Source organism: Sinohyriopsis cumingii, chromosome 1, assembly GCF_028554795.1.
Source record: "Sinohyriopsis cumingii isolate HCF-2022 chromosome 1, ASM2855479v2, whole genome shotgun sequence".
Taxonomy (NCBI): Eukaryota; Metazoa; Mollusca; class Bivalvia; order Unionida; family Unionidae; genus Sinohyriopsis; species Sinohyriopsis cumingii.
Window position 1 is genome coordinate 179,871,484 of NC_142961.1, and position 22,254 is coordinate 179,893,737.

General features: G+C 37.8%; 1 protein-coding gene across 6 annotated transcripts in view; it reads left to right on the forward strand.

The window, feature by feature from the left end:
• The first annotated feature begins 12,612 nt into the window (after positions 1 to 12,612).
• The window catches only part of LOC149808484 (uncharacterized), a 51,350-nt gene continuing 41,708 nt past the window's right edge, over positions 12,613 to 22,254 (forward strand). For 5 of the 6 annotated variants that reach the window (XM_089978013.1, XM_089977984.1, XM_089978022.1 and 2 more), the window contains exons 1-2: positions 12,613 to 12,667; positions 15,663 to 15,732. In XM_089978013.1, the coding sequence (XP_089834139.1) occupies positions 12,627 to 12,667; positions 15,663 to 15,732 (111 nt within the window). In that variant the 5' untranslated portion in view covers positions 12,613 to 12,626. The other variant, XM_089978030.1, reaches the window with a different exon arrangement.

Consider the following 22,254-nt stretch of genomic DNA (forward strand, 5'->3'; position numbering starts at 1 on the left):
CATGAATGAGATACATTACATGCTTACTACGTTCTTTCAGTCAATACACACTCAACCTTAATCATACGTGAAATCTTCTAAATTTGGTGAATTCACACGGATTCTGGTAACGCATATTAACTAATTCAATGCATGAAATTCTTAGAACCTAATTCTTATGCAAACAAGACGACAAATTCAAACAATTCGTCAAACTTATCTAAAGATTAATGTACGACTTCCTATACATAAACTCAACTCAGTTATACGTCATAAAGAAAATTGATATACGAATGTAGAAAATAGATTCATGTAAATATAAGTAAATAAATTCAGCAAAGCAATCTATATGGCATCAACAAATTACATGGAATTGTCACAAATACTTTTGAGCTTTCAGCGTTCCTCACTTCTATCGCCAAATTTTTTCGTCGGTTTTCCTCGACAACAGTCCTCTTGGACAACAGTTTTACGAGAGAATTTCTCGAGGAGGTCTTATACTTGTTTTCTCTTGCAGAAAAGCTTAAACTGATTAAAATTTCGATGTGGCGATATTAAAACTAGGAAATTTAGTTTCGGGAGACACGCACCTTATTTAGCTTAACCAATCAGAGTCAAACATATCTGCGGCCTTTTTCCAGAGGCGCCAAAGTCGGGGTCAACTTGACCTTGTAGTTTGACCAACAGTATTCTGCGATCTTTCAATTCTGACATTGACACTATGGAATTGAAGTTAGCTTTTGTCTCCACCAGTCTTCTGTTGGCTAAATAAACGAATGCTTAATTAAGAATAAAATTCTCCCCTCGAAAAGACATTACCGATCATGGCAGCATGGCGATTTGATACAAGCCTGTCCCCATAAATCTAATTAATATTTCTCTGGCCCAAGTTAATGTGTACTTCATAGATCGTCAGAATATTGCCACTTAACAGTTATGTTAGTAGTATAGTGTGACTATTTGGAGACAACGGAAATCACAGCCAAAAAGGTCGTGGGACCTTTTGGGGACAATATTTATAGGGACAATGGAAATCCCAGTCGAAAAGGTATTGGGACTGTATATGAATAATGGGACCTACCATTGCTATAGGGACAAAATGAATGAAACAGGTGCGGTCATGTCACGGTACTGGAGATGGGTAACAATGTAACAAGGTGATGACCTCAATGTTGACCTAAATCGGACCGAACAGCGGGGAAAAACATAGAACTCTTGGCGTGAATTGGACTGACGGGACATAGACATATATAACACACACAACACATAGACATAGATTGATCAACATGAAACACATATACGGCAAAGATAATAAATATCATTTCGAGGCATATGAGTGGCCCTAAAAAGGCCTTTGGAGTTTGGTTAACATCATTCCGTTAACATAGAGGGCATTACAAACATTTTCTTCCCTTTCCTCAAACTTCTTCTCACTTCTGGACCGCGGATGAGGACGATAACATGTATTTTGACTTTTATCTCTTCTGACACCTGTCGTACTTTTTTTGACGGTCTGGACACTCTGTAGCCCAATTCCCTTTCTTCTTACAGATATAGCAAGTATCTTGACTTTTATCTCGAAAGGAGGGAAGTAGTCCGTTGACTTTCTAAAGCAAACTTTCTTATGACACCTCGCAAAACTCTAATCAGAAGTTTGAAGTATGGGCTCTTCCATCGTTCTGGCCGGGATGAGAGTGAAATGAATACTGGAAGGGAAGACACCGACCCTTTATATAAGGAAGAATCTGGTTTGATCTATATGATATAGGGACCTATAGCGTTTAAAATGTAATCATTTGACTTATTGCAGTCAAGATGAAACGATTGCATCATTTCGTGGAGAAAGGAGAAGAAAGTAAAAAGGAGAGACGTGATTTATCTCCTCGCACAGTAGCTGAAGTCTTGGCTCAAATTCATGCCAGCAATTTTGAAGATGACATGGGCGAGGCAGTATCCAGACCGAGAGTCTAAATCAAAGTTCACCACCGCCACCGGTAAACCCCGAAAAGTACTATTACATTCGAGAGACGGAAAAGAGCTCCTCTAGAAAACTTAGAACTACGGCTTACACTACACGGTGAAGTTTAAAGTTTTCAAGTCCGAAGAACCATTGTTGAAATCGGAGATGTTCATCGTCGAGGTGTGGGATTCTTTGTTAAGGACAATGAAATGACAATGGAAAGCCGAAGAAAACGATCGCTTGAGACTTTCCTTTCACCACGACAGTTTGAAGTCCCCAGTTTGGATTGAGTTTAGCAGACCAGCAAAATTCACACCTTCCAAAATCATCGATAAGATTAGCACGTGCACCAATCCAACGACAAGTTTCACATCACCGAAGGAAAGGCGACACTGTTCAAGACCCACGTGCCTCTTCTCAAAGAGGCTGGAAAAGGTGTTATTGGTGGACGACTTTTTCAGCACAAAAAAGAGCCTCGTTCAAATTAGCAACATTCAAGACCTGATGTGTTTAGCCAGTGCCAGCGTGATGGGACAAACCTATGCCAACAAGAATGACACGGCAGAATGGAAAAGACCCTTGGCGAACATTCGAAAATTGAACCGAGCCAAACAACGAAGAAAAGCAGAACTCCTGCTACAGCAAGCGGGGATATCCAAAGAGACACTCTGCGGCATTCCTGAAATGCAAAAATTGCAAGACGTCTTGGCTTCACGCTACACCTTGAAAGTGCACCTTTAAGAAGAGTGCGGAAAATTCATTCTCGTCTATCATCACGAACATTTCGATGCCATTACCAGTATCGCTCCCTTCTTGGGATATGATTATTGCTGTGAATATGAGACAATAACTATCACAGTCAACAGCAACATGAGCACTGTGGATCGAAATGTGAGGTTGTTTGGCCTCTCAACCCTGTCTTGACGAAGGACAAGAACAAGTGCATTGCACTGCTTGTTAGCGAACTTTTATCAGCCCTGCCTGTTACCAACAACATCTAAAAACGCAAGGTTCACAGCAGAAAAGTCAACTCCTGAGATTGTTCCCTACTCGTGTACAAAGGATACGTACCAATACTGCAAAGGCACACGTATGTCCAGGAAAGAAACGATGTCACATGTGTCACCGAATCATGGACTTGCAACACGAATGCTACATTCAAAAATACCATTCCAAACAAGAGGAGTAAGATAACCACAAGAAGAAAGGAAATTTCATCTCTTTCGATTTCGAATGCATGCAAGAGACTGGGCATTCACATTCCTAATATGAGTTACTTGGCCATGCCATTGATCATTATGCTTAAAACGTTTGGAAAGACAGAAATGGACAAAGGATATCTTCCGCATTTTCACAATATCGAAGTCAGTCAACACCTCGTTTTACCTCACATGCCTAAGGCTCACTACTACGACACCGATAACATGCGTACCGAACAATAAGAAGCTTTCTACGCTTGGTACCAGACTCACGCTCGGACCCCTTCGACTTTCAGGAAGAAATATTAAAGTATTGTCGTTCCGACGTGGACATTTTACGGCGTTGCTGTGGAAACTTCCGAGAACTGTTCCTGGAACACGAAGGGAACGATCGTGAAAGAAGTATGCACCATTGCTGAAGCGTGTTCCTTACTGTACCGCCAATGATTCATGCCCAAAAATACCCTGGTTGTCATAAGCCCTCAAACGGCGAACTCTCTCAAACGTCAATACTTGGTCAGAGACCTTCGCTGGCTACATTACTAGTACGATAAGGAAGATAAATGGATCAAACATGCCCTAAAAGAAGAAGGCGAAAGGACCATCGGAACGTATTCGGTAGATGGCTGAGACTTAGAAAACCCTCAGATCGTGTACGAGTTTAACGGATCTTTATTTAACGGATGTCACAGCTGTTACCCTCGTGACCATTGAATACTTGTACGAGACCACTTTTTGAAGTTAGAACAGCAAGGATACCAAGTGGTGGAAATGTAGGAACACGACTACGGTCAACGTTAGAAAACTGATCCCGAGTTTAATCGCATCGTGGAAAGTTACAAGTTGGTGGACCCTCTGAACCTGCGATACAGTTTGTACGTAGGACGGACGAATGCTACCTGTTTGCTATATCACGCCAACGAGGAGGAAAGATCATAAATCAAATGTAACCAAAACCGACCTTGTCAGCACACCCACGAAAAACGTGCCTTGACAGAAACGTCGGTCAGCGTGGAATTGTTCAAAGCTCTGGACCTGGGATGCTAACTGTTAGAAGTGTACGAAATTTACCACTTTCCCAAGACATAAAAATGCCACAAGGGCGATCAGACTCAGAAAGGCATTTTCGCGGACTAAGTGGATGCGTTTTGAAGCTGAAACAAGAAGTCAGCGGCTAGCTTTCCTTCTGCCACACTCCTGAAGAACAAAAGAAAGAAATACTTGGAGCAGGATGGCATCGCTTTAGGCTGCATCAAGAAAAACGAGGGAAGGCGATCGTTTGCCAAAATGATGTTGAAGTCCTTGCGGGGCAAAAAGGAACAACGAGCGTGTTTACCCAAGACGAAGTATTTGATATAAACGTCTCGCTACTTCGAGGTGATTCACGACAAAGCCAAATACATGAAACACGTGGACGTCCTTTGTGAGGGCTTGATCTTAGTCAATTAGGGCGAAGAACGGGACGTTGTAGAAGCCAAAGAATTTGGAAATGCTATCATTGCGGCTCACGTGACAGCCCATTCTCGCTAAAAATTGTACGAAGCTTTAAAACTGTTAGGAGATCGCGTGCTGTACTTTGACATGGACAGTTGCATCTACATCGATCGCCTTGTTGAACATCAGCCTGAAATAGAAGGAGACTGTTTTACTAGTGGTTGTCCCAAAAATTATGGCTACGAATACCGGGACAAATAAGGAGAAGTGCACATGGAGTGTAAAGTGAAATGATTGACTCTTAATTATCGCTACAGTCGACTTGTAAACTTTGGTGTCCTGAAAGAAGCGTTGCAGTCTAGACAGGATGGAAACTTTAAAGTAACCACCTACGAACTGCACAAGATTGTACCTTTACCCACTAACCAAATCTTCAGTAGACCTTTGGAAAATGTGTATCGAATCGTGTACCAGAAGAGAGTTCGGCTTCACAATCACTTCACTTTGCCATACGGACACGTCGATATTGGTCAGCATATAAAAAGGAACAATGTCAAAGACCGATAGTTTATTGTGACTAGACCAAGCGAGAAAGATGAATGCTTTTAAAAAGACATCATTCAAGATCGCTGACTCTCAAGTGGAGTGCGATGCTGTGCCTAGCGATGAGAGCGATTCAGTACCACATCATGCGAATTTTGCATTCACTACTACGACACCTACCATAGAACGTGATGCTGTGCGTGTCAAACCTGACGGATGCGAAAGTGATGCCACTCGTTACAGAACACCTTATCACTTTACTAGTTTTCATGGTCAATGTCATCCTCCACTTGAAACCATGCAGCAACCACCCTACTTATGTAATCCTAAATAAATTCCTGCTGATTTCACCGTTCCTTCATCGAAATGAGCCCTTGAAAGACAAATATTTGTTCCCTGTGACTTTGCCTGGATACTGCAACTTCTAAAGTCAACTCCAAACGTTCCAAGTAAAATGGTCTATATCAGGGAAGACCTACCCGCGAAGAATTAGCCAGAGCCGGTGTTATTCCTTGGGTAAAAGGAATAAAGTCAAATGCTTCAGTTGCAGTGTGTCACTTCACAAGTGGAAGCAGAAAGATTCGGCTTACCTGGAACATGCTCAATGGTCTCCGCGTTGTAACTACCTACCTTTAGTGGGACTCTGGCCATTGAAGTGGTATGCGATGTCGTTTAAAATACAGGCTTGGCTAGGAGTCAAACGTTGGACAACACCGAGACAAGTACTTAAACCTCATTTGAAAAGTAATATTCAAGGTTTACCAAACGAACTTCTAGAGAAGATCTACAAGAATGTTTGTCAGTTACTTTCAAAAGCAAAATTTCAATTGGCGACTGTAGAATTTTTGTGTCGGGAAATTCACAAGAGGAAAGTGAAAAAGTCAACAAACTCGTCAGATTTCTCAGGATCAAGTTTGCGTTCATTCGAATATTCCGCTTGAGACCGTTTACATTAGAAGATTTTATTGACATTCGTGACCGTTACCTTGAATGGCAGTGGTCAGAACTTACTTACTATGTCAATTACTTTCGCTCCAGGAGAAGATTTTGAATAATATAACGACAATTAGAAGTGAAGTACTATCATACCTGTGCAGAAAATACACTTAATTCCCTCCGACAAAAGAGGTGGAAAAACAGGCTACCATGCCACGACCTTTATCAGTAGTGATACAACATATTCCGTGGAAGGAAATCGCTGAGAGTATTCAAACGGTGGAGGTATGCCAACGCTTGCGAGAACTGTGTCCCGTGAATTTGGGTCGATGAGTGGTGTGTCTTAGTGACTTACTTTCTGGGATTTCCTTTGCAAGTCGATTCCTTGTGGATTCTTTACGAACAGTACTTGCCAGCAAATAAAAAATGAATGTTTTCCTTTTAAATGACCACGAGAGACTCATTTTGTTAAAGACTTGCGTTTTCATACGGATACTTCTCGACCTCTACGAAAAAAATATCCGTCAACTTTTAGGTACTGAAGATGTGTACGAGGAAGTGTGTGTTGCTTGTGACTTACAACCACACTGAACAGATGTACGTGGGGTTTCGAGGCTTAGACCAATTATGCCCAAGAGCTGTGATCCTCAATTCAAACGTACAGTGAAAAAAGTAACTTTTAAACCCGTGTTAGTGACAGTGCCAGAAAAAGAACCTGCCACCGGAAACAAAAAAAAGGCCATTCCGGGAGGACACCAATGTGACTGTACCCAATGTAGAGACTGTAAGATCATAACACACTGTCCCTAGGACACCTTTGTTACCAAAAACATCTTGTATAGTCACTTGTTTATATTTAACTTTGATCTTTTTATCGCTGTACTTATTCGTTTAGCTTTGATGTATTTTTGTATTTCGTGTTGTTCCTTTTTAACATGCAATAAACGTGTCCTGTAAAAGTATTTTAAAAAAACTCTTGTTTTGTCTGTCTTCCTGTCAAAACTGACATTCCGTGCATTATGGCTACCTCTGCTGTCTTTGTTCCCTCTTCCGCCACTTTCAAAGTGATCGACAAACACATAGATCGTGCCATTCGGCAACCCTTGTATCTTCGCCATCCCTTTAACATGTTAATTTCCGGACCTAGCGGTTCAGGCAAAACCGTATTGTCAAACATTTGATCGAACATATAAGCATCACTTGATCGATCGTCCACCTCAATGGATCGTGCGGTGTTGCAAAGAGTGGCAATCGGCGTACAGACTCTTGCGAGAAAGTCAAGACGATTCCATCGTGTTTGTGAAGGTATTTTTGGCGAAGACGACGGAATTGCGTCTGACACCAGTCAAACCCATCTGGCCATCTTCGACGACATGTTAGGAGAAGACGAAGAAGAAATGTAACTGTGGCTTACGAAATGTAACTGTGGCTTACGCGTAAAGGGCATCATTGTAATGCCAGTGTCATTTACATCATCCAAAAGTTGTTTCAACAAAGTAACGCTCGTCGCGCCGTCAGTCTTAATGCTTATTACTAGGTCTTTTATAAAAGCCTTTGAGATAAATAGCAAGTGCAAGTCTTAGCCAAACAGTTATAAACATCTTGGCTGACTCGTGCGTACGACAATGTCTCTCAAGCCACAAACACCTATTTACTCGTAAATTTAAAATCCAATACCCCCGATTATTTGCGATTTCATACCCATCTGTTTCACCATAATAACAACAACAAAATCTATATAAAAAAACTCGGACACTTTGGGTCTGTCTCACCTATCGTCACAAAACATGATGTCCCTTCAGTCTCATCTTCCCGTCAGATTGATTCGTGCATTGTACGGTATCAGTCACACAAAAAATCCACTTATATGTGCTCATGTCCCAGAAGCCAGTTTCAAAGATGTCTTACGATGGTTTACAGTGACAGCGCGTCAATTGCTGCAAGGCTTCATTCACATTTCTCATCAAACCAAACGCTTTTTTGAAAGAAACAAAGTAGCCTTGATGAAACGAGCCGATCTCCGCATCGACACTCAAACCAAAAGCAAATCATTTTGAAACCTTGAGGTAGTGGTTCTCTAGGAGATGACTCCCAGAAAAAGACAACCCCAAATCTTGTTGGTGTGGTGTGAAGAACGTAATCCTGAAACTCAGATCGTCATTTTCTGCTAAATCTGTGTGGTGTATTGTGTCATCAGTGCGGCCATTGCCAATTTGAGTCTGCAACAAGGAGACAAACAAGTGTGGACCATTTTACTGAACAGTTGCATCGGTTACCTTCTTCCCAATCCTTCCCTGAACAACGGAAACCTTGCGTCCAACGTCAGTAACCACTCTAACAACAACAACAACTACCACAACAATCCTCTTTTGATAATCCTTTGACTTCGAGTGACCCCTCTAACAGCAGAACTCTGGAATTATGGATAACAAAAACCAATGTTACCTAATGTTACATTGTCCCCAAATCTTCCCACTATATTAGTTATGTTTTATTTACACAGCGACGTCTTTAGAAAATATATTCATCGTAGCAATGGCAGAATACAGCAAGACTGGTGACGATTCGACACAAACCTTATGTTAAACATTTAAAATATATCATGTTTAGAAAATAAAATATGGGCACTTATTGTTGCCCACACCGCCCCCCCCCAAAAAAAAAAAAAAAAAAATTCGGGTTAATGTGTTGGTCAATCTATTTATCTTCAGGCGAACGAAAACATATTTTGACTGACAGTTCCGATAGCTGTATAGGTCAATAAATTTCTTAAGTCAACTAATCAGTTGAACATATAATAGATCTGGCTTATGAAAAACGAAGTGATGGTTGTGATCTCTGACAGCTTAAAGTCATCCCAATATAGGCATGTTCGCTAAAAATAATTCAGTAACTTGGTCAATTCGAAAATGGAAAGTTAGTCAGCTCCAAGACGTAATTACATATTGTTATGCATGATGTTTTTTTATGTATTATTAACAAATACTATTAACTATTACCTAAACATAATGATTCCGAAGCTTTTAATTTGATACGAATGAAAAATATCTTTGAGTATCAAAAATTATTATTCATTATATGGATTCTAAAGAGTATAGAGGTCTTGAAGTTACAGGCCACAATTAAGACTTCAGAATTCTAAAATCTCCATATGAATCTTAACCTATTTACTGTCTATTTTAGGTACAAACTGAATATAACATACACAATAAGAATGAAGAGCATTGTTCAAAACCTCTGAAGACTGAATACATCATAATTATTATTGAAAGTGAAGCAATGATTCTTTATCAACTGATTATGTTAGAAACATTGAAGTAATGGAACTTGTTCGTGGAATATTTATCTTTTGTGTCTTCCATCCCATAGCTTGGATTTTGCATGTTCAAGCACGTTTACAGCTCGACATGCTCTGCGACAATGACAACAGTGATGGAGACATCGTGGTTTCCTTGGTGTCACCTTGTTCTGACTCCTTTGGAAAACATTTCCAAACATAGAAAACAGTATGAATCGGTGCTTAAGAGACACTATGCAACTTTAGTTGCACTCTACATCTAGACACAGTTTTCCTAAAGAGACATTCTACACAGGATGATGAAATTTCGATCTGCATGTATATTGCAGTGTTTACGTCAACATTAAGAGTTGAGAACTGCCACGAAAATAGTTTCAGCGTGAAGAAGGTCTCCTTTGCAACTAAATTTAGAAGACTGATACAGTTCTCTCCTTTGTTAAACACAACATTCATGTCTGTAATTTAGAGTTGTTTCCCTTGTAAAATCTTGGCAGCTGGAAAAGGTCTCAATGGACAGTTAATCTCGTGAACTTTCATCCGACAATGACCTATTGCAGAAAAATGAGAATAATTTTACACTATAGATACAAAAAAATAAAATAAAAAAATAATGATTTTGTGTAGAAAGCATGCATATCAGATTTTGACTGCGGCAATCAGGTTCATTCCTTATACAACTAGTGGCTTTTTTACTGAACACACTGCAACCAATCCCTCTTTTTTACATTCATTTTTGACAGCAAAGAGCTGTTTTGAATATTTTCCTGTGACAATGCAGCTAAAAGAATCAGTATGTGCCCTATGTATGAATAAAGTTCACGAATACTATAACAAAGTAGCATACTTTTCATCACCCCTCAACCGTCTCGATTGTTAGATATTTACCTCTGTAGCAGACTTACATAAATACGTAAGCCAAGTGAGCTGTTCATTTGCAGCCCAAATTACGCATTTGATCTCCATTGTTAGTCTAACTGTGACAGGCAGTCACCAAACAAGTCAACCCATTTTCAAGTCTAACTCAAAGTAAATCTAAAAAACATTACAGATTTAGCTTCTGTGTTAATTTGTAAATGCTAGGCTTATAATAACTTGGTTCATGCCGTCTACCTTAAAGATCAGGGAGGTGTCAAAATACGAAACTATCCAGTGAAACCAAAATCAGAGCACAGAACAAGAATAAAGGAAGCGTTATTTTTACATATGTTGACTTAAACTAATGCATTTCCAAAAATAAATTATAAACACTGCAAAAAATTAAAATCTATATGTGTTGTTGCTTGGATATACTGAGTGCATGCGTTTTGTGGACTTAGATCCTTAAACAGCATCTATTTCTAACGGATGAACCTAGTAATTATAATACATTTTTTGTACTTCCTGCTTGACTCTGGGTACTCCACGCCAGTTTTCATACACGGTTATCAAAGTTTCGAAATGGGACAACGGGGAAGACGTTCATGCTCTATGCATGACGATTCGCGTTAACACCCCATGCGTGTTGCTTGTTGGTGTACATTTTAATCAGAATGTTGTTTTTTTATGAATATTCGATTAGAAAATTATTATTCAAATATTCGTTTGTTTACCTAACACACATGGCAGTATTCTGTGAAGGGAACAAACAATGCAAACTGTAAACTGTGTAATTAGTTACAAGGGAACAATTGGAAACCTCTTTAATCACTTGAAATGCAAACTCCGACTCATAATATACCGTATACCATTACCACTACCACTAGAACCCCACCCAAACCGTCTTGTTTCTGAAAGATAGCTCCAAGATATTTCCACATTTGATCTTTATTAAGGTGTTGAAGTCATTACACAGCTTTGAAATAACCGCAATGGCTTAGAAACTAGTAATGCAGATGCAGATGTATCGCTAGGATGTGCCTAGGCTGCTTGGCATGACTTTGGAACAGAACTCTTTAAGTTATACTGGTCTATGAGTTTGCTTTTACGTTAATAGTATCTACTCTGTGTGATTGCTGTACATTAGTACAATAGCCATATTTATCTGCACATATTTTTATTTGTGCAAAGGTTATTTCACTTTTCCTTTTCTATGTCATGTTTTAAAATTGCTTAACTGTTTGTTTAAAATCCCTCTTTCTTAAGCATGGTTGAGGCAAGGAACTACTGGGGAACAGCAGTAGTCCTCTGACACCTGGTCCTAGTAGTGGTTACACCAAGATTTGTAGAAGCCACAAGGATTTTTCCACACCAATTGCAATATTGTGCAGACAGACAGATAGACAGAGATAAATGCAGACGCTGTTGCTAACTCTACATATTCAACCATGATATCCATAAATATGTGTTGTAATCCTCTTGGAATATGGCACCAAGTAATAAAAATAATAAACTTCATACTGAAAGAGTCGTGTCAAGTCCGGTTGACAGTGAAACAAATCCTTATCGAAGGTTTAGACTTCGAAGATATACATCAAAGATGCTACGACGTTAGTAACTACCTTTATGATAAATCTAATTTACATAAAAATATAATTATTCTAAGAAATACGTCTGTATAAAGGTATGTATATATTATTTGTAAGTGTGTTTTTCTGATAAATTATACTTCAGTCGAATGCTTTATTAGCTACTAGCTGATGTGCACATTTTGTAAGCATAATATAAATACATTTACCTTTTACCAGTATTTGAATAAACACATTGACCGGGATATATATTTAGCAAGAACTATTGAAACAGCTGATTCTATTATTTTTACACTATTTATTTTGATACTTGCGTATGGTATTTCTTTTAAAAAAAAATTTTTTGTCTTTACGGTATTCCTTTCATTATATTCTAAGTTTTTTTTTAAATTATGTAAATTACACCTTTTCTGGAACTTCGTAGCCTTACATGTGCTGATGTGCCACTAAGCATGACACATTTCATAGCAAAGATTAAGAGATAAATAAGAAACTAAACAAAAGCATTGTCTAGCAGTTCATTATGTCTGGGTTTAATTATTGGGTGTTGTTTTTGTTTTGTTGGTTTTGCTGGTTTTTTTTTGTTTTAAGAAATAACGTTTATTGGAGATGGTATATTAAGTGCCGACACACGCGCCAGTCTTAAACATATACTATAGGATATACGGAACGTGAGTGAGCAAGTAATCAGTTACGTCCCTTTACTAGTACGATTATTAGATAGGCTTAACTACATATATTTAGGTAAGTAATTTAGACGGGTGCGGTTTGTACTTGTAAGTACATGTACTAAATAACTGGGATTTCACATAGGTATTGACTATATTTAGCACATGATGTTTGGGAAACTTGAATGTGTTCATACAGGCAACAGGTAAGGAAACAAAGTTTATACCTAATAATTCATTTTAAATGCCCGAGAATTCTACATATTTCTACATATCTGCAATTTTGAAGAAAGCTCAACTAAAGACTTGTCAGTTTTACCTGTTCCCTTCAACATTTGTAAACAGCTCATGTAAGTATAGCTATTATTTGTAACACGGTCTAAAGTTGTTATTTATATTGCGTTCTTATGTTTCTAAATCAAGAACAAATGATGTGAAACATCTATTAAGATTAACAACAAATTAGACTATGGAAGGAATATGGATTAAGAGGTAGATCGATTGTTGAAAAACCCTCACAAGTAAAGTTTCTACATGAAGATATTGAAATTACTCGCATATAGACTCAGTGGTGAACATTTTCTGCACCAAGAAACATTATTATTATTATTATTAGTGGTGGTGGTGGTGGTGATGTGGTACAGCTGATGTTATTTAAAAAAGAAATGCACTCATATCAAAGAACACCCTAATTGCATTGTAAGGCTATTTTTAAATATGGAAAGCCCCTGCTATATATAATTCATTAAATCCGTTACAGGTAAGTTTGAATAAGATTATTTGCATTTGATTTTATATCTCTCATCTTGATAATTTAAAAATGTAGAAGTCCTAAAGGCCTAAGTTTTCGGCAGAGAATGGTTGTCGAAGTAGGAGACTGGAATGGCCAGAGAATCAGCAATCTTCACATACGACTTTTCCAGAAATTACACTCTGATCTTGAAAGCTAAAAACCTGAATGAAAATTGTAATTTATTCTTGAAGGATCTGTTTCATAATCATCAAAACTGAAAACCATGTTAACGACACTCACTTTGGAACCACTGATAAGAACTAATCAAATCTATGCAGGGGCAAATAAAGGGTAAATACAATTAAATTACTGGTGCTTAAAATACAACTCCATTTATGCAGATTTATAAATAGAGGTATGACATGTATATACTTGCATACACAGAATACTGTTATAATTTTATAACAGATATTGAAATGGATGATGATTCATTAACGGAATTGTCAAGCTTAGAACATCCTCTTTGGTGAACACAGTCGTTAAAAATAATGAATGGCTTTATTCTTGATCAGTTCTGCCAAGCTTAATTATTCATTTTCCGATTCACTCATCTCAATCCTTGCATTCATTCTGCGTCCAAGGTTACTACATAAACTCGTAGCAGTTCCTTGATTTATGTCGCCATTTATTTTGTACGATACTGTGTCATTCAGCGATCTTAGCAGCTAAAGCTGCGGATGGTGTTAGCTGTTATTTATACACAATTCCTCTATCCGCACATTTATTACATTATGGATTTTTACTACTGGTTTTTGTAGCTGCTGAACAGTTGTTCTCCACTACTTACGAGCACGACAGAGCGAATGTAGCGGAAATCAACTAATAGGTTTGAATAGGAAAAACTTACGTCATTATTACTGTTAAAAAATCATTCAAAACTTGTACTTAGAAATACGCAAATTGGTACTGAAAATGCAGCCGAGTGTGGCTTTCTCGTTCTCCTTCTTTCAAATGAAGAACTGTGTTCATCATTGAATATAATTGATTTACTACACAACAGAACGTCAGTCTCCAATATTAATTTATTAAAGCTGAAAATACCGTTTTAAAACCATATGCAGAGGTCTGTTACTCTGAACGTGATGGATCTGTTAAGAGCGGGTCTGATCATGAGGCTGCTCTAAATTAATTAGGTTCAATTATATTTAATTAATGGAACTTGCATCAGTGACGTTAAACGTTGTTAATGTTTAATATTTTTGTATAGAAATATCAGACAATCTGCTGTGTTAGCAGGTAGATGGAAACGTTCCATTCTTTTTTATTCCATCGGCCTTTGGCTCATAATGAATAGGAAGGCTGATGCGTTTTTTTATTGCTTTTTTATGTTCTTTTTTTTTTCCTTATCTGGCTACATTCAAGCTCATATTCAACCTGTCCTTTATTTCTCCTTGCTAGTGATGATGTCGATGACATCATTTCAATCAAAAGCAGTAACTTAAAATGTCATTTACGCACTATAGCTGTTTTTAATAGTTTATTTTTATCATTGGTTGCTGAATCACCGTGACATCGCCACCATCGCGAAACATTATTGCCGGCTGACAAAATATCAGCGCTCCGTTTAGGCAATAACTTAATCAATGGCATCAGTGAAGTGACTTCGTCAAATATAATCAACATAATACTTACAGACATCTTAAGACACGTATTTCTCATGAAACCTGCCGCCTTATGCCTTTCCCTCGTGATGGTATTGTCTTTCATACCGCAAATGAATAGGCTTTTCCGAATTTCATTTTATCGCAACGTCTCTAAAATACTATTAAAAACTAAAGCTGATTCGATTCACATAGTATCGTTATTTAAGTGGTTTCACAAAAGTCATAAAACTCAACAGATGACCCTCGTGAAATTGTGGCATAAGCAGACGGGTTGTATGGTGTTTTAGGGCAAAGGTGATATCGTGCCGAAGCACTGGAATTAAATAAATTGCCTGTATATATCACTGGAGCCGAGCAGGGCTGATCTAATGATAGCGATCAGATCCAAACCCTTCAGGACACATGTCTGGCAAATAATCACTAAGCCAAATGGGCTCTCTAATGTAGATTATAGTTTATTCCGATATTAAATTGTATACTTAATTCCGAAATTCTCTTGAGTAGAAGCTAAATTTCTTAAGAAGAGAATCGTTAGCTAAATAATAGCCTCCTTAGCATTTTACCCGCCATCTTTATACCATCTCTATATCGTTATTTTAGACTTAGCAAACATGTTTAAACCACCCATGGGGCCTTACATATAACACTTCCAACAGATTAAACCATCTCTTGTTTACAATTAGTTCGCAAATTGGAGAGTGCGAAATGTTATTGCGAACCTGTCTTGCACGTTTTACGGGAATTTAAATTAATTATATTATTTTAATAGTGTTTACTTCATTTATATTTTTTCTTTCCTTTTAGAAAAAAGATCTGTGGAGGTAAAATGGTTTCTGTAAGGAATGATCTCAGCCTAATAATTTTTTGCAACGTGGTAAGTTTTACATCTCTTCATCAAGGCAACAGAGAAAATTATCTGTGCAAATATTTATTAACTGTGGCATCGTATCTAAGAGAAAAAAACGGTTGTTGTTGCTGCAATTTAAAACTAGCATTACAATCAGGCTCTGATAGTGGGAAGCAGAATAAAACCTTGCCAATGTGCTGATCGATCCCAGGACTTAAGGATTACGAGGGTGAAACCACGTGACCACTTGAGTAAGTGGGTTTACACTTCACATATCAAAGCTTTTGATATTCGAAAACTTAACTTGACACATTGTATTTATCAATATTATTCTGGGCACTATGGGATCCAAAACTTACTTGCGGCTCTTACTTAATTAACATTATTGCTCCAAAGTGCAGTTTAGCAAGGGATGAGGTGCTTCGGGGTCAAAAAGGCCCTTGGGAGTCTAACGGGAAATTAACAGTATGATCCAATGGTGCCTTTTTGCATGGGAATATATTCTTAATGGTAAACTAATATTGTGGCGATATAGCCCTTTTTAATACTGATAAGGGTCAAGGCAATATAGAGTCAAAAGAATATGTAGTGTTAAAACTTACTTTCCAACACCCCACACTTACTATCCAGTTATCTACTATCCAACACCAAACACTATACCATCAACACGCCGTTGTAGTTACCAAAACCCATTCATCTACTATCCAACACCCAACACTTCTATTCTGTTTTGAGTAGCCATCGTTCAATCATCTAGTATCCATAACCCTATCCAAAATATCGTTTTGAGTGACCAATACTCGGTTATCTACTATCCAAAACCCCACACATACTTTAAAACACCTCATGCTTACTATTCAACACGCTGCCCACACATATACTATCCAATATAATGAGACATTCACGTTTGGGGTATATTATCGCTAAAAAGAATCACAATGAAATGTCAAAACAAATCCCAAATGCCCATTTGTTTTCTTCTCCTTTTATAGCCTTGACGTTTTGAATTTCTTCACTGGTATGGGCTCTTCTGCTTCTGAATGTTCCTCTTCCGTGTTTTTTTCTCTTTTCACTTTGTTTGGAACACTCTAAAGACCAATGTAACCTTTTGACAATGTTAATAGTAATATTGACCTTTGTCTGTTTTCTCCTGTCTTGGAGGTTACTTAAGTTTGACGTTCTGAGAATTCTGGAGCCAAATGCGCTTTATATAACACGTTTCTTGATCTTTATTTCTAAATGAGTAACCACACATCATATTTGAGGTGCATTGTCCAATTGCTGTCTGTAACTCTCTAAACAGATGCGTGATCTATTAGAGCTCTTCCATCTTCACAAGATGACTATGAAACTAAATGAGAGCATCCTCTTACCTAGAGGAAATATTATACAATGAGAGAGATGGGTATCCCAATCATATCATACTCCGTTAGTCTGCCACCATACAACGATCATTTCAAGGAAAAACCAGACACAAAGCGACGACGACTTACTGTGTCACTTCATACTGGGAGAGACGCTATGGCAAAACGAAATCCTAGCGATTTTGATAACATCTTTCTCACAAGACTCTCAGAGCAAAGTTCGTCCACCAAGAAAATCGTTTGGTAGACTCTTAGAAATGTTTCCATACTCTCACAAAGTGACTTCAAAAAATGTGCAACTAACACTTACACTTACCCAGTGACATTTTATGAGTTCTATAGCCAAGTCACTTCAGAGAAAATAGCTACGTTTATTACTTACTTACTGCAAATACTCCTACTCTTATACCTTCCTTCATTCCGTGAATCTTGTATAGGTATACTTCTGTATAGGCGAGGACTCGTGTACCTTAGTTAGTAGATAAGTGAATATTTGTTAGTCAAAACAACATATTGGATAGCAGCACGGAGTATTATATAGTAGACGTGTGGGCGTTGGCCACTCACCATTTTGGATAGTAAGTGTGAAGTGTTGGAAAATAGGTAACTGTGTATATGCCATTCAAAATGATGAGTTGGATATTAAGTGCACGGTATTGTATAGTAGATGAGTGTGCTGTGGTTACTCAAACAGCTTTTTTGGATTGTAAGTGATGGGTGTTGGATAGTGGACAACATAACGTTGATCACTACAACGGTATGCTATAGTGTAGATATTATACAGAAGACGACCTAATATTGCTCATTCCAATATCATGTTAATGCTATAAGTTTGAATGTTGAATAGTTGATAATTTAGTTTTGACAATGAACAACTTAGTATTGGTCACTTCAAGCGGTGATTTGGAAAGTAAGTATTGAGTGCTGAATAGTAGTTAGTAGGTAACTGACTCCTGGAACATGATGTATAATAAAAGTGAGCGTTCTATAGTAAGTGTAGTTTTCCTAACTCATGTTTCCTTGAGCCTGCTAAGTATAAAAAAGGCTCTATTATTATTATTATTATTATTATTATTCGTGTTTCATATTGTTGCCGTTAATGTTGTTTGTTGTTGATTTATTTGTTATTGTCGTCTTCATTATCATCGTAGTTGTTAGATTTAAAATGGCTAGTAGTTCAACCTTCATAATAAAGACCTTTCTGTATTGTCTGGTAAAATAAACCTTACACATCACTACTACTTATATAGTGCATGCAAAACGTTTGCTAGTGTAGGATCGGGGTTTTCGTTGGCCCAGAATCACGTGCCAGCAATCAATTCTCCAGAAATCATTAATAACGCGTAATAACATAAATAATGCAAGTGGTTATTCCATTGTTCATTAATACTTACATAGAGGAGATTTATTCCCTCGTGATATGAACTTGTTGTGTTACTTTCTCAAGGCGCCAACGGTGACTTTTGTCACGGTACCTTTGGTATTTTTTTCTCTTCAATATAGACAACATTTATAGCATTATCACAGGAATCTGTGGGTAGTAATAGCCCTTGTTTCTTATGTTTAGGGATGAAATACACGCACGCATACAAAAGCACACACTATCAAAATGCCACTGAAAAGGCACATAACCATACGTTCTGCCATTTTATGTAGCGTCTAACCACTGACTGATGTTCATACGTTTTACTTTTCGTTCAGATCAAATGTTTAGAATCTATTGTATTCGACATAACTTGTATTCTTGTTGCAAAACGTATATTTTGTGAAGACATGAAAACCATTTATCATATAGGCTTCTTGACAATTTAGATATAAAAGTACCCATTCTTCATTTAAATCAATGTTTGCATTGAAATTTAAGTAACATTAGCAACTTGGAGCAATTATACTAACTCCTGCAATAGTAATGAAAAGTAAAATTTACAATTTACATGACTTCGTCATTAGCAGTTACGAATCTACATGAAGAAAACCAAAAGGCGATCTTAAGCAACATACTAATAGATACCATTATTTATCACTGAAAAATTCAATTTCAAAGCTAAAAAATAAAGTCGAAATATAAAAATCAATGCAGAAATGAAAATAATTCTCGTCAAGGGGAATAGCTTGTAGCGCATCATTCTTTGTTGTTCTTTTAAATTTATTTAAATCTCCATAAACAGATTCAAGACAGATTCCAGAGACATCAAACCGAAATCGTGGTGAGTGCAAGTTAGAGTGACATCATCGACATAGCCACGATCGTCAAATTCATTTATTTATTTTAAAAGTACCTCAGCAAATCAAGTTGTTTACAAAATTTTCAGAGAACATTCGTCCAGTAATTGACTGGTTAGGTATGCCCTGGTAAATATTGGTGTATGTGTGATTTGGATTTTTTTAATGTAGCTTTAAAATAATTTCAGTCATATCGCTACGATATCTGCAGTGTGACAGTTTACAGTGATGTCTCTCACTGGGGCATCATGCCGCAGACATGTAGCATAATGTCCTACCCAGTCACATCCTGACACCAGGCCGACCAGTCCTAACACTAACCTCTTAATGCTGACGTATCATAACCTGCGTACCATTTACAAAGGGATTTTTGAGACTGACACACTTCGATTATATCAGAGCAGGCACACATTGTTTTGATATTTAAATATACCCATTCTTGAAAAGGTTGATGTAGACGGTCATTCGGAACTTCTCGGCTGTGAGGGAAGCAGTGAATTAACCCCCACTGCACATGCCTCTATTTAGGTAGTATTACACAATTTTGGGCTACGGCTGCAGTCGATGATGTAACTTTAAAGCCATCCACTTATCAAAATAAGGCTGTACACCCATTTCACATCACTGTATGGAGAAACAGAATTAGTACAACAAAACTGATCCTTTGATGATTCTTTCCTTAAAGCCAAACCAATCGACCTTTACATCAGAAAACGTGCCATTTTGCATCCCACATACATTTTAATGTAGAGAAAAGTTGACTTTGAAATGGCCGATTTCCCGCAAATTCACCAATTAAAATAAAATTATATACCAAAAGAGAAGTTTGGGACAAAAGGTCAGTCATTTTAGTGTTACGACTCTATGGTCACAAACGTAGTAACAAAAATGAATCGAACCCAATAAGTTTTGTAAAATTTAACAAACAATTTAATTATTAAAGTAATAAATAAAAACTGTGATAGGAACTAAGAATATAATGAAGTGAATCCAAATTAGTCCTTATGAAGGTCTAAGTAGTAATTGGGGGCTGTTTACGGACAATGGAAATACCGGTCAAAAAAGGTCGTGGGCACGATTAAGGACAAGATTTATACGGACAAAGGAAAATCAAGTCAAAAGGGTCGAGGGGCTGTTTACGGTCAATGGGAATTTAACATGAGGAATATTTGGCCTGTATAAGGACAAGGGAAATTTGGGTTGTTGTAGAGGGACAATAGGAATGGAACAGATGAGGTGACGTCACGGTACTAAATATTGTTAACAATGTAGCAAGGGGCTAACCTCAATCGGGTCAAAGAGCGGGAAAATCCCTTTAACACTCCTAACTTGTATATCATGTTTTCAAACTTCTCAGTTTTCTTTCTGTTTTCTTTTTCCTTTCTCTCTTTTGCCCATTTATTTTTAATATGTTTTACCTCTTCTTCTAGCACTTTTCTCATCATTTCTTCAGCTTTCTTTAGTTTGTTAAGCCCCGACTTCACAAAAGACCAATTTTTCAAATTCAATATATCTTCTAAAAACACCTGACTTTCATTACATTATCAAGGGCCTCCTTCAAGGTTCCAACTCTAACAGATGTTTTTTGTATGAAGAGTCTTAACTTTTCTACTTCCTCCACTATCATGCCTTGTACAAGATCCCTTGCTACTTTCAGGCTAATCACTTGAATTGTCAAAAAGTCTTTGGTAACTGGATACCTCCATTCGTGTTCTAGCTTTTCCACCACATAGGCGGCATCCACCATCCAGTACCAACTATTTGTTTTTTTTTTTAAGTTCTTAATCAAATCCACTGCCATCTTCGTTTATTCAATGTTGAATGGCGCAAACGATCTGTCTATGTTGGATTATAGAGGTTTGCGCTCTTCCGAGCATGTACCTCTGGTTTTGCCTACATGGTAGGAAATTTAATTGATGGGGAGGAACTGGAGCCAAATCCCCCAGGCATGTATGTGTTCAGGGAGCACTTTTTAATTGAAGCCGTCAGGCGGTGGACCTAATAGAGGTTCTGACTGTCTGAATGGAGGGCTTGACGGTGAGTGGGAATAGACCCTGCACACACTCAATTTATTCAGCCGGTACTACTTAGTTGTATTTAGGTATAATGAGTGGGAATGACCCATCACAAACTCATATTTTTGGTACTGAGTTTTCAGTTCCATTAAAGGCGTGCACTGCACGCTGATTGTTTTGATGTCCGGCCGTGACAAGGGAGGAATGGGAGGAAAGGTAGATCCAAGGTCACAGGTCGCTGCTCCAAGAATTCAGGGTATCGGATCTAAATTGTCGTCCTACACAACTTTGAAGGAAAATAACTCTGTGCTGTTTTGAGTTAGAGTTTTGCTAAGGAGAGCTATCTTAGGTGACAGCTTTTAGTAAAGTTCGCTACCTTGTGTGGGTGGTCCTGATGGCCTTGGACTTTTGAGAACACCTTATATGTTGAATTCGGTATTTAAGGTAATGCGTGTCTAAAGTATCGTGGTTTTATTTGCGACCTTGTGCTGCTGGGCCTGATGGTCGTTGATGTTTTATACCACGTTATAGAAGCTAATTTGAGGTCTTTCTTTCCTTAAGTTATTTATTTGTTTGCCACTATGTGCGGCGGCCCTGATGGTCCTGGATGTAGGACCACCTTATACGTTTTAATTTCAGGGACCTAGAATTTCTCGTGGTATAGATATTACTGTCACCTTCAGCTAGATTGTTAGATTCTCAGAGGTATTAATGGTGTTACGTTCATGTTGTGCTGTCAGGTAGTTTAGAGAAAGCGGGTAAAGGAGAGGTTAGTTTGATGGTATAATAGAGACGTAGCTAAAAAAATAAAGCTTCGGTAAAAGATAAAAAAAAAATTTCTTTCTCTTTCCTTCTTTGAAGAAAAGAGAGAAAAACAACAAATTCCCGTTTAATTAATTTTTTGTTTTACAATTTTTCCCTCACTTCCTATTCATGCACCTAGTAGC